General features: G+C 40.2%; 1 protein-coding gene across 1 annotated transcript; it reads left to right on the forward strand.

Annotated features, from left to right (window-relative positions):
* Positions 1-4778: 4778 nt before the first annotated feature.
* mfsd1l (major facilitator superfamily domain containing 1-like) lies at positions 4779-10318 on the forward strand. Its single transcript, XM_015963435.3, has 13 exons — positions 4779-5064; positions 5508-5608; positions 5708-5817; positions 5895-5950; positions 6043-6186; positions 6258-6416; positions 6495-6610; positions 6714-6814; positions 7967-8078; positions 8155-8292; positions 8380-8519; positions 8762-8873; positions 8953-10318. Exons 1-13 carry the CDS (start codon positions 5043-5045, stop codon positions 9085-9087), a joined length of 1446 nt encoding a protein of 481 aa, XP_015818921.1. The 5' UTR covers positions 4779-5042; the 3' UTR covers positions 9088-10318.
* Positions 10319-11445: the final 1127 nt, after the last annotated feature.

Genomic DNA, 11445 nt, shown 5'->3' on the forward strand with positions numbered 1-11445 from the left:
TGTGTGTGTGTGTGTGTGTGTGTGTGTGTGTGTGTCACTTGCCGGCTGTTGGGATGCAGGATGAAGAGGGAGTAGTTTCTTCGCTCATGCAGCCACTCTCTCACAGACTCCAGCATGATGTCCAGCTGACAGAATGATTTAAATAAAAATCATCTTAGAGGCTTTGAGTAACCTCGCTTCATTACAGAAGCTAGACTTCAGTACAAATTCAGGTAGACTCATCTTTAAGCAATACAGACAACCACAGCTCTGGTTCTTTTAAGATTTCTTCTACTTTTAGGTAAAAAACAAATGAAGCAATATCCATAAACGAACTATTGATTCTCAAATAAGTAAAACCTGAAGCTATATTAAAGGTGCAAGTACTTTGCATGGTATTCTGATAACCCTCCAGTTTAAGCATGAGTGGAGATTTTGTTTTGATCCGGAGAAACTGCCATTTTTAGATGTAATCCCCCTCGGGGGGGGGGGGGGGGGGGGGGTTACCCGTTTTTCCGCTAGTTAGCTGAAACGTGGTAAAAACAACTTGTTTTACTAAACTGTGTAAGAAAAGAACAAGAGATGGATTACGATATTAAAAACAGAATAAACGGACAACGGATGTGTTGCTAACGTTTATTTCCGTTATTCAACTTACGGAGTCTCACTTGTTTCACCTGCGGAAACTCCGTAACTTTAAACAAATCTTCTTTAGATGTTCCCCCTGTCTTGTTCAATTTATTTTCTTTTCGCCAAAACACCAGAACTTACAAAATGTTACAGTTATTACCGTTACAACGACATTGCATATATCAGCCCAAGTTAAGTTAGCAAAGAACAAACACTCAATGTATAAATAATAAAAACTCAATAATAAAAACAAAAACACTTACCACTTTCTGTGATGAGATTTTCTCAAGTTAATCAATATGAAAACCCTCCGAAAACGGCGAATAAGCTGTCTGATCACGGCAGTGAATGCTGAAGCAACTTCACCTCCACGCGCTCAACTCAGACTGTTGTCAAGCCAACCTTTCAAAGTAAAAGCGCACTTCAGAAATCCGGGGGGGGAGGGGGGGGGGGCACACGTTAACCCGCGTAACAACGCGTTTTTAATAATTGAAAAATTAAATACCCCTCTCCCATTTCTCAAATTGGTATGGTCCACACAAGCTTTTTTTCTGTTTGGGCATAGGAGCTAACGTTTTTTTTTCTTCAAAAACTTTATTGAACAAGGTGATGAGTAAACAAACAAATTGCATACAAATTGAACAATAAAGTGTCACTATAATAGTGCTTGAAATTAGGATTTTGGTTACTATACTTGCATTAACAAATTTATAACAAAGTATACATTTGTAAGGATGAATCCTTACAAATATGAAATTTCACTTATAGAATTTGAGAAAAAATTATAAATATGGTACAGACCTGGGAAATTAGTAGCTTTTAGTGTGTAAATCCAAAATAATTCTCTTTGCAAGAGTTTTTTAAGCCTATCTCCTCCTCTAAAAAGTTTTTGTGTTGTACTGGTCATCCAATCAGAATGCAGTCTACCTGCCCAGCTTCGGCAGGTGTCATTGATTGGCCTTTTTAACATGGGGGTGAGTGAGTATACAAACATTTTGAGCCCTGACGAAGGCCCTGTGGGCTGAAACGCGTGGGCATTGATGTTTTTAACAATTTAAGCCATGTACTAATAAAGGCTTTTTATTTTTGCATCTCCTGAGTGCCTCAGATCTCCTTTTGCCAACATTTATGTGGATCCCTTGGCTGATCTATCTATCTATCTATCTATCTATCTATCTATCTATCTATCTATCTATCTATCTATCTATCTATCTATCTATCTATCTATCTATCTGTCTGTCTGTCTGTCTGTCTGTCTATCTATCATATATCAATCAATCAATCAATCAATCAATCAACCAATCAATCAATCAACCAATCAATCAATCAACCAATCAATCAATCAATCAATCAATCAATCATCTCTGTCCTTCTCTCTGTTCCCATCCTGCCTGGTTCCTTCATGACCACAAAGCCCAGAGAATCTCCAGTGGGGCACAGAAGACAGAGGTGAAATCAGGCCTGGACACGGAGGAGAGTCCCTCTTACAGGTTTTCTCAGTCGCTTTGGTGCGTTTCTCAGAACACTATTAACATTTGCACAGCAGTTAGTACATTTCTCAAAACAATTAGTGCAAACTGCAAAACCTAGTGGATAGCCTGCAAAAGCATGTCACATACTCAAAATTGATAATCCATTCCTCAAAAGCAAGTATTCATGTCAATGAAACTGTCGGTGCCATCAAAATGAAAAGTCTTGACACCATCTTTATGAACAAGATAGTCAAATGGCTTTGTCATGTTTTCACTATGACAGGTTATAATTTCAGTGTTTTCCATTGCAAGAATATTTGGTGACACCTGAAAATGCTCAAGACAGCACTATGCCCTACTTGTACAGCCATTTGAAATGTGCAGTAAAGTTACTGTAGATGTTATGGGAGTTTTGGGAGTAACTGAGACACTGAATACGTACGTTTTACATTTTTACTGTATAGAAGTGTTTCTACAGCATTGTGCAAAAGAAAAATATGCTACAGTCACTTGTTTACTGTAGAAAACATGTAAACATAAAATCACCCTTTTGGTAGAGCTGTGCACAAATGTGAACAATATACAGTACATGTAACAGTACATACAGTATTGCACAGTACTGTAACATACAGGTACAGTAAATCATTCTGGCACATCCAGACGTTCCTGTCTGTCTGGCCACATATTTTCATCAACATCACAGTGGCTGTCATCCCTCGCAATGCAGCGAGGATAGTATGTCCTGGAGTGGCGAATCCATCCTCTGCAGGACTCTGCTGTGATGTTGTCACAAGCTGCATCCACAGCTGCTAGCAGGGTCATTTGGGTATGTGGATGTCTGTCATATACCTTCCACCTCCAGGAAGAGAAAAACTCCTCAATTGGATTTAGGAATTGAGTGTAAGGAGGAAGAAACTCCATAAGCATCCTGTCGTGTGCTGCAAACCACTGCCTGACTACAGCAGAGTGATGGAAGCTAACATTATCCCAAACCACTACATACATTGTCCGATTGTCACCAGGACACACACCAGTTTTCATTAGTGTGAGATAAGGTTCACCTGAGAAAAGTAATTTATGGAGATTTCCATGGAAACTCCTTAAAAATAGGGTTTTCAAAATGGGTGTACAAATTGTTTGATAAAAAGTTCAACAATTTTGAGTGCAATGACACAAGCAATGAAATGAAGACTATTAATTGTAAGGACAATCACTATTCAGTCCGTACAAGTATCAATAATTGTGACATTCATGATAAAAGCAAGGAGATAGTGATGAATAGCAAGTCAAAAGTGACCATTCTTTAGACATTTGTACTTACTCAACTGCTTCATGTCCAAAGGCATTTGCCTTTGGATGAAATGTACATGAAACCGCCACTTGGCTGTGCCAAAATGACTACATGTTGTGGAGGTTGAACTAACTGTTGTGCAAAGTTTAATTCTGTTGTGAGAAATGCACCAAAGCAACTGAGAAAAACTGTAAACCTGCAAACAAACCTTTCTACAAACGTTTAGAATAGTTTTCTAGTCAGAAAATTTAATAAAACAAAAACACAATGAAGATGATGTCATCGTCCTTGTCTCTTGCACAGATCAGCTCATGCTAATATCCCTTTCCTCACTGTGATGTGCTCTATTTGCTCTACCAGAACGATTAACAGAAGCATCAATGTGGTCGGGGGGGTTTGGTGTGTAGTTATGGACTTGCCTCCATCTTTCTGCCTTCTCCAATTTTTCTTCTTTATGTTGTTTATAAGCTCTCACCACCTGTCATTTCTGGATTTGCTGTAACGGCCTTGTGCGTTCCAGATTTGTATTCTTTTAATGACTGTTATTTTTTATTAAGCCAAATCAATTTGCTTATTTGATGCTAAACCAGACTCTATCTGCTCCACCAGATGAAAAGAAACCTCTTAGAATAAAAATAAAGCCATAAATAAGATCTAGCAGCCATCCACAAAAGCATCTCCAGTTTTACCAGATCTAAAAAAAAGCACATTTCTTAAATACTATAACACAAAATTCAGCAAACTGATGTAAGACACTAGCCTCACAAGTCCTGCTAGACAAGCAGTAACCCAAATAACACTTATGAAAGTTACAGCAAATTGTTTTTCACGAGTTTGTGTTTGTCAGCAATTGAAGAGAGAAAATACATCTAAGAAGTAAATAAATAAAGAATAATTTTTACCACAATTGAAACCTACAATCGTAAAAAAAATGTTCTGTTCTCACTGACTGGATAGAAATCCCTCCATCAAACTTGTGTGTGTGTGTGTGTGTGTGCGCGCGCACACACACACGAGCGAATTGTGAACTGGTGTTGTGATTTTTCACTACTCAGATGTAGCCATCCTTACGCTGATAAAAATGTAATGAAGTAACTTTTATTTTGAGTACATTTTATTTACGATACTTTTTACTTTTACTTGAGTAAAAATTTAGGCAAGTACTTTTACTTGTACTTGAGTAAAAATTATCAAAGTATTGGTACTCGTACTTAAGCAGGACATTTTAATGCTCTTTCCACCTCTTATAATACACTTTTTAAAAATATATTTATATTTACATATACTAGATTATTTATATTTCAACATATGTAGCACATCGTGGGGTTAGGATTGTTTACATTCAGCTATATCACAGAACATCCCATCTGCAATGTAAACAGCTAATTGTTCATTGTCTCACAGTTTGTCAATAAAGATTAGTGAATTCAAAACGACGCGGAAAAAAAGCTCATGTTTTGCGCTGATTTCTAAGCTAAGCGTTGCATCATCACGTATACGTTTTATCCCATCTGTATGTCTTTAAGTGCTGCGCTGTTTGTCACGTTAAGTGATCCGGTGGTTCGTCTTGCTAGCGCGAAGCTTCTGCTACATCAGTTTATCCATGTTGTAAATAATATGAGAATTTACTTCTTTTATTAAGTTTTTATTGCAGCACATTTCTTCAAACTATGACTCAACCGGCGGAGAAAGGTACGTGTTTCTTTATAGCCTCTACAATTATTTATTTTCCTAAATCGAACAACTCATCAGCCCCAAACGCACAAAACGGGCCACTGAAAGACCAAGTCAGCGTTTTAATGTTGGGAATAGTTCATGTGACTTAACGGGAAGTTTCCCAATTGTTTCTGACGTGTGTTTTCTCTCACTAATTAGTTCATTTTAATAATGTTTTCGTGCCAGTTATGGACGTAAACGTCCCGTTTTAGCTAATAAAAAATAGATGATTTAAATGTTAATCTTGAAACAAAATATTTGAATTTTTACTTTCCACCAAGAATACATTTAAAATAAGACAATAAGTGAGTTAATTTGGCTAATTTAATTTAACCCTGATGAGCAAATATTTAGCTCTAGATTCATGCTGGACTTTGTGATGACTGCTAAATCTGAGACCATCTAATCTCTTGTTTCAGTGTATTATCGCTTTGTCGTGCTGTTTTTTAACTGCCTGCTGACATTCGGGTCCTACTTCTGCTTCGACATCCCCAGTGTTCTGCAGGAACAGTTTCAAGGGGTAAGCTGGAGGCAAGACTACATAATCTGAGTTAATGTTTGTCAGATGTTTGTTGCCAGATGCAGATTAATTTCCTCCCGTGTGTGTCTCATATGACAGAACCTTACATGCCCCAATGCAACAGTAATCAATGGGACAGTGGACTGTGTGGAGGGACTGGGGATGAGCCCTCAGCAGTATAATCTTCTCTACGCCATATATGCTTGGACGTGAGCGCGCTCGTCGATCAGGTTGCACAAATGCTGACGTGCTGCTTTTTCTGAAACTATCTCGCAATGATCCACAGGAATGCAGTGGTGGTGATCCTGGCAGGATTCCTGATTGATAAATTAGGAAATCGCTGTAAGTCTGCGTGTGATTTGAGTTCTGTTTATGGTGATGCAGATTTTTAAATAGTGATTGTTTACTATTTCCTTCTCTTTGCTCTTTTGCAGTTGGAGTGTTTTTGTTTTCTTTCCTGTGCGTTTTGGGCTCGTCCCTGTTCGCTCTGGGCTCCCACTTCAAGGGAACTCCCTACCTCCTTCCACTTATGCTCACAGGCCGCTTGTTGTTTGGATCAGGCAATGGATCTTTGACCAGTAAGGACATTCCATATTTCACAACAACACTACTGCTGAGAATCATCGCTAAACCCCTTCTTCCTTCGTAGTTGTACAGAACCGCATCACAGCCTTCTGGTTCAAAGGGAAAGAGCTGGCTCTGGCCTTCGGTCTGACCCTGGCCTTCTCTCGCCTCGGTTCAGTCCTGAACTTCTTCCTCACCGAGAGGTTTGAAGTCAGATATGGCATGCAGTGGACACTTTGGGGTGGTATGTTGAGGAGTAACTTTGTAGGTACAATAAGGAATTGACTCTCCACATGGCCACATGTTACTGTGTGTTTTCTAGGCGCCCTCCTATGTGTGCTTGGCTTTGTTTCGGCCATCGTAGTGAGCGTCTTAGACAAGGTTGGAATGAAGCAGCTGGGTCTCGATGGAGCCATCCAGGAGGAGTCTCGCAAAGTGGTATGACCCAAATGTTTGAGAGGGTATTATTTAAATGAAAACTTTTAAAGCCTCCTGGAGGTAATATGTGTTTGTGTGTGTGTGTTTGTGTGTGTATATATAGAGGGTCCAGGATGTGAAGCTTTTGTCATTGAGATACTGGCTGCTGGTTCTGACCATCATGTTCTTCTACAACGGCATTTTCCCGTTCATCGCTGATGCCAGGTAGGATCTAGACGAGGCTGACCGATGCATCGGTGCCGATATATTCAATTCTTTCTATATTGGCTGAAATTATTTATTAGAGCCGATTAAAAAATAAAAATAAAAAATACAACTGCCACCTTGAACCAAATGCCCCCCCCCCCCCCCCCCCCCATTTCAGCTAATGATCGTGGTTAACAGGAAATCCTCCAGAAAGCTGCAGAATCTGTGTCTGCTCTTCTCCTGAGCGGTAGGTCTTGTGTGAGTGTGTGCACGTGCGAGTGCGCACGCACCCGTTAACAACTGGTTTTTAGATTGTGAAACTCTGACAGCACACACGGGGGAGTTGAGGGGGGTGTGGCCTACCACTGCCTCAGTGTCGCTCTCTCAAGCTTGGTTTATGCTTGACGCATTCACTTTCCGCGCGGTGATGCGGCTCGCGGATGGAACGCGCTTCACATCTCGCAGCATTTATGGTTCGTGTGGCTCGTCTCTGCGGTGAGACAATATTCTCCCAAACTGAACGGGGCAGCATGGAGCTCTACGGCATGCATTCAACACTACACCATAGTAGAAGTAGAAATTACTGTTTACAATATGGCATTTCAGCATTTTTAACAGCGTCCTCGTCTTTTCCGACAGTGCGAGCTGTTTCTCTCCAAGAACTATTAACAACATGCTGATCACGGTGACCTCTGAGAGCTGAATCATACAAATGTCTGTATTTACGAACCTCTGCCGTACTAGTTCTTGCCGGTCCGCCATGTTTTTCTGCGTCCGTCCGTCCGCGTGGTTAGAAATTTTCCGAGGTGCGCGTTGCGGAAATTCTGGGCCGTGCGGAGGTGCGGCGGAGGGGCGTGGTTGTTAAAATGACGCAACTTTTCCGCGCGGAGCCGTGCGGACCTCGCGGGCGCGTCAAGCATAAACCAACCTTCAGTCTACCAGGCGACGCCTCTTTCAGAAGCGTTTTCCTAACAGGAAGTGTGGATGAAAAACGTCTCCACCCATGCCTTGACCCTCACTTTAAAAATCTGTATCGGCCTTAAATAAAAAACATATCCGTTGGCCTCTAGTAGGATCCTTTTATTTCGATCCACTTATATTCACAAAAAATACAGTTCAGTTATTTACTGCAGGTTAAAGAAATCACAAATAGTGTTTTTTTTTCTCTAGTAAATTCATCCAGGATAAGTACAGCGACTACAGTCAGAAGGAGGCGGCCTATGTTGCGGGGGCGGTGTACGACAGCTCTCTGGTCCTCTCAGCTTGTGTGGGGATTCTTATTGTGAGTGTGTCTTCTGAACTTGCGTCCGTTCTGCTGTGTATTCTGCAGAGTTAACGTGGTTTGTACATTTTTGTAGGATTATGTGGGTCTGCGAGGTGTTTTTGCAGTGGCTTGTGCCGTCTTCACACTGCCAGTGTTTGGACTCTTGGCCTTCACCTTCGTCCCTCCTCTGGTTTCCACCATCTGGCTCGGAGTCACTTACTCCTTTGCTGCTGTGAGTTTGACTCGCACGCATTTCCTGTTGTTATTTTTATAATTTCTGTTAATGACGACTCGGCTGTTCCTCTGTGTTGTCCTCCAGGCCAGCATGTGGCCTTCCATTCCTCTGGTTGTACCTCAGGCGACTTTGGGAACTGCTATGGGCCTCGCCACCTCCATACAGATGGTTGGGATTGGCGTGTCCAATCTGGTCGTCGGTCAGATTTTGGGCACCTCCTCAAGGTAGTGGAAAATAATTCAGTAGCTGTGTGACTTTCATCACAGATTTCTGTCTCATTCTGCTCTTTTGTTTTTGTGTTTTTAACAAATCATTTTAGACTCTTCTGGTTTTAATTTACACTTGGCTGTCTGTTTGGCTGTTTAGTAAAGGGCGATATTAACCAGTGAATGAAATCAGGTCAGGATTTATTTTGAAACTCTTGTAGTTTTGTTTTAAACTTTTTCCGCCACCTGCTTTGGGTTAGTGAAAGTAAGATCCCGCTGTGGCGCTGGCAGAGGATGATGATCTTCATGTTGGCCAACACCTTCGGCTGCATCATCACCTCCGTGCTGCTCAACATCGTTGATCACAAACAGGTGAGACTTTCTTCACGATCTACCTTTCAGCAATCAGTTAGCTTCTTGTAGCAAACCGTGTTAAAATGTGTGTCTGCAGGGGGGAACTCTGAACAAGACGACCAAGAGGTCAGGGCAGATGCAGAGCAACTCCGAACGAGAGCCGCTCATCCGCAGAGAGGAGGAAGAGCCACGTGAAAACCGTGATGGTGCTGTCAGGTCTATCAATTCGTGAGGTTTTTCTTTTTAAATCAACTTTTTTATTGAATTTTTGTACGTTAGCCTCAACACAACAACGATCGTCTCACTGATTTTACTCTACGCCACACTGTGCTCATATGTGGTCATAAATCTCCTGGCCTTTTTTGTTCATGACATCATTCTTGGCAACATTTTATGACACTGAGAAACAGCAACTTTTAAACTTCAGGCAGAACCATCTGATTATATATTTACTGAAGACTGTTACATGGAAACATTTATAAACATGTTTTTTTAAAGCATCTAATCTGAAACTTTGACATTTTAAATAGAGATTTAAAGTAATCTTGGCGACAAATGCATTTTAATGCTCTGAACTATATATTTTTTTTACGATAGACTAAAGTTTTGGTGTTGGCAAGATTTTTAGAGTCCAAAACCGCTAAACCAGGCACTCTAGATCAGTTCTTTCACTTTATCAAAGCAATCACTACTATTAATTATATTTTTGTGTCTGAAACTCACTATGAAAGGGAATGGTGTCATATTCACTTTGTTGCAATCTATAACTTAACCACTAGATGTCACCAGCGTCACACATGGTTGATTCCTAGGGTTGCAAGTCACATTTTTAATAGTTTTTTGTTATTTATTTCACACTCTGTCTCACATTGAAGGGAAATTAGCAATTATAGCATTTATGGAAGGTTACCCAACTCTCTTTTTGTATTGGATAAAAGTGTGTTGGTTCCTAACTTTTTGCTTTGCACATTTCCTTATTTTGTCTGTGTTTCCCCCAGATTAATTGATTCTGATCTGTATTTAAATGAACATTTGCAGGGACTGGTTTAGCAATAATTGATTTTCACCTGCGATATTTAAAACTTGAATGATTGGACAGCACAAATGTTTAGATTTTAAATCTGCATCTGCCCAAGACGGAGCCGAACCAGTGATTTTAGGTTTTGTTCAATGAAACTAGTGAATGATCAAAAGTTAAAGCGTATTTACGACCTTCTACTGGTCATTATGTATGAATGTGTGTGTTCCTGATCTTAAAGGGAAGAACAGAAATGTTAGCAATAATTCAACTGTAACCATTTTTTAAACAACCTTGTATTAAAACTTCCATGATGGTGCTTGTAAGGATTTTGCTAATGACCATAATGAGCCATAATACATGTTTTTAAATGAACTTTCAATTGTATGTTTTTGGTTTTGATTAAATTTGCAGAAATGTACTGGAATACATTTTATTACCACAACTGGGTGATTTTCTGACTTTGGTGCACTTTTCCTCCCACAGGTTGACAAAATTCATTTTAAAACAAGAAATGGAAAGGTTTATATTCCTTTGCATTATGACACACAAACATAAATAAAAAATAATTTTGTAAAAGTTTTCTGACTTCCTAAAGAGGACAGGTCAGCCAAATGAGCGTGTCTCCATTGACCAAAGTTGCTTTTTCAGTGATTATGTAAATGTAATTAGAGTGACACGAGGTTTTTCTGCCAAAGCAATTATTTGCCACTCCCTTTTAATCCAACAAGAATAATATAAGAAAAATAATCTTTAAACTGTACAATTTAATCATGTCCCCAGTTTATATCGTTACAAATTGCTAAAAATATTTCAAGATATAGATTTTAAAAGATAAATTACCTTTACTTGTACAGCCCCTTTCAGAGTCAGAGGACTCCAAAGTGCTTTACAATACAGTGTATCATTCATCCATTCACACACTCATTCACACGCTGATGATGAGCTACAGTGCAGCCACAGCTGCTCTGGGGATCCCTGATGGAGGCGAGGTTGCAGAGCACAGACGCGACCAGTCCCTCTGACCACCAGCAACAGTGGGCAAGGAGCTTTAAGTGTCTGGCCCAAGTGTCGTAGCCAGAATCGAACTTGCAACCTTCCGATTGCTGGACAACCCGCTCTGCCTCCTGAGCGGTTGTTGCCCCTTAATTTTAGGCCATATTGTCATTCCTACCCAAATGTTTCAGAGAATGAATTAAATGAGATTAAAAGATCTCCTTTTTGCTATAATGAAAACCAAACTCCTCAGCAGCACCAAGAGACCTGTAGAACCTGCAGCCGTACATTTGTTAGAAATCATTTTTGATGAAGAAGCGTTCTGCTTTTCCATTCAGGTCAAGTACAAAGTTTCCAGCAGGTGGCGCTCCTCTCACATTTCTAGAGACGGCCACTGACTGGAGTCAGCTGCTGCTTCATCAGTATTTTGCGATGACTTCCTGTTTCTGCCTGAAACTAAAATATCATTAATCTGATGCGTCATTGTGGGATTTCACGGAGATAAAGTACGATCACTTCTCTTTCACTGCATAAATCATTCAGCACCAGCTCCTTCACTAGTCACTTATGTTGCTC

Source organism: Nothobranchius furzeri, chromosome 16 (genome assembly GCF_043380555.1).
Source record: "Nothobranchius furzeri strain GRZ-AD chromosome 16, NfurGRZ-RIMD1, whole genome shotgun sequence".
NCBI classification, from domain to species: domain Eukaryota; kingdom Metazoa; phylum Chordata; class Actinopteri; order Cyprinodontiformes; family Nothobranchiidae; genus Nothobranchius; species Nothobranchius furzeri.

What these genes read in the sequence shown, in the direction of transcription:
- mfsd1l (XM_015963435.3), top strand. Translation starts at nt 5,043, where the DNA reads ATGACTCAACCGGCGGAGAAAG. An exon ending in GACTCAACCGGCGGAGAAAG is followed by an intron (nt 5,065 to 5,507) that starts GTACGTGTTTCT and finishes CTCTTGTTTCAG; the next exon opens with TGTATTATCGCTTTGTCGTG. An exon ending in AGGAGGAGTCTCGCAAAGTG is followed by an intron (nt 6,611 to 6,713) that starts GTATGACCCAAA and finishes GTGTATATATAG; the next exon opens with AGGGTCCAGGATGTGAAGCT.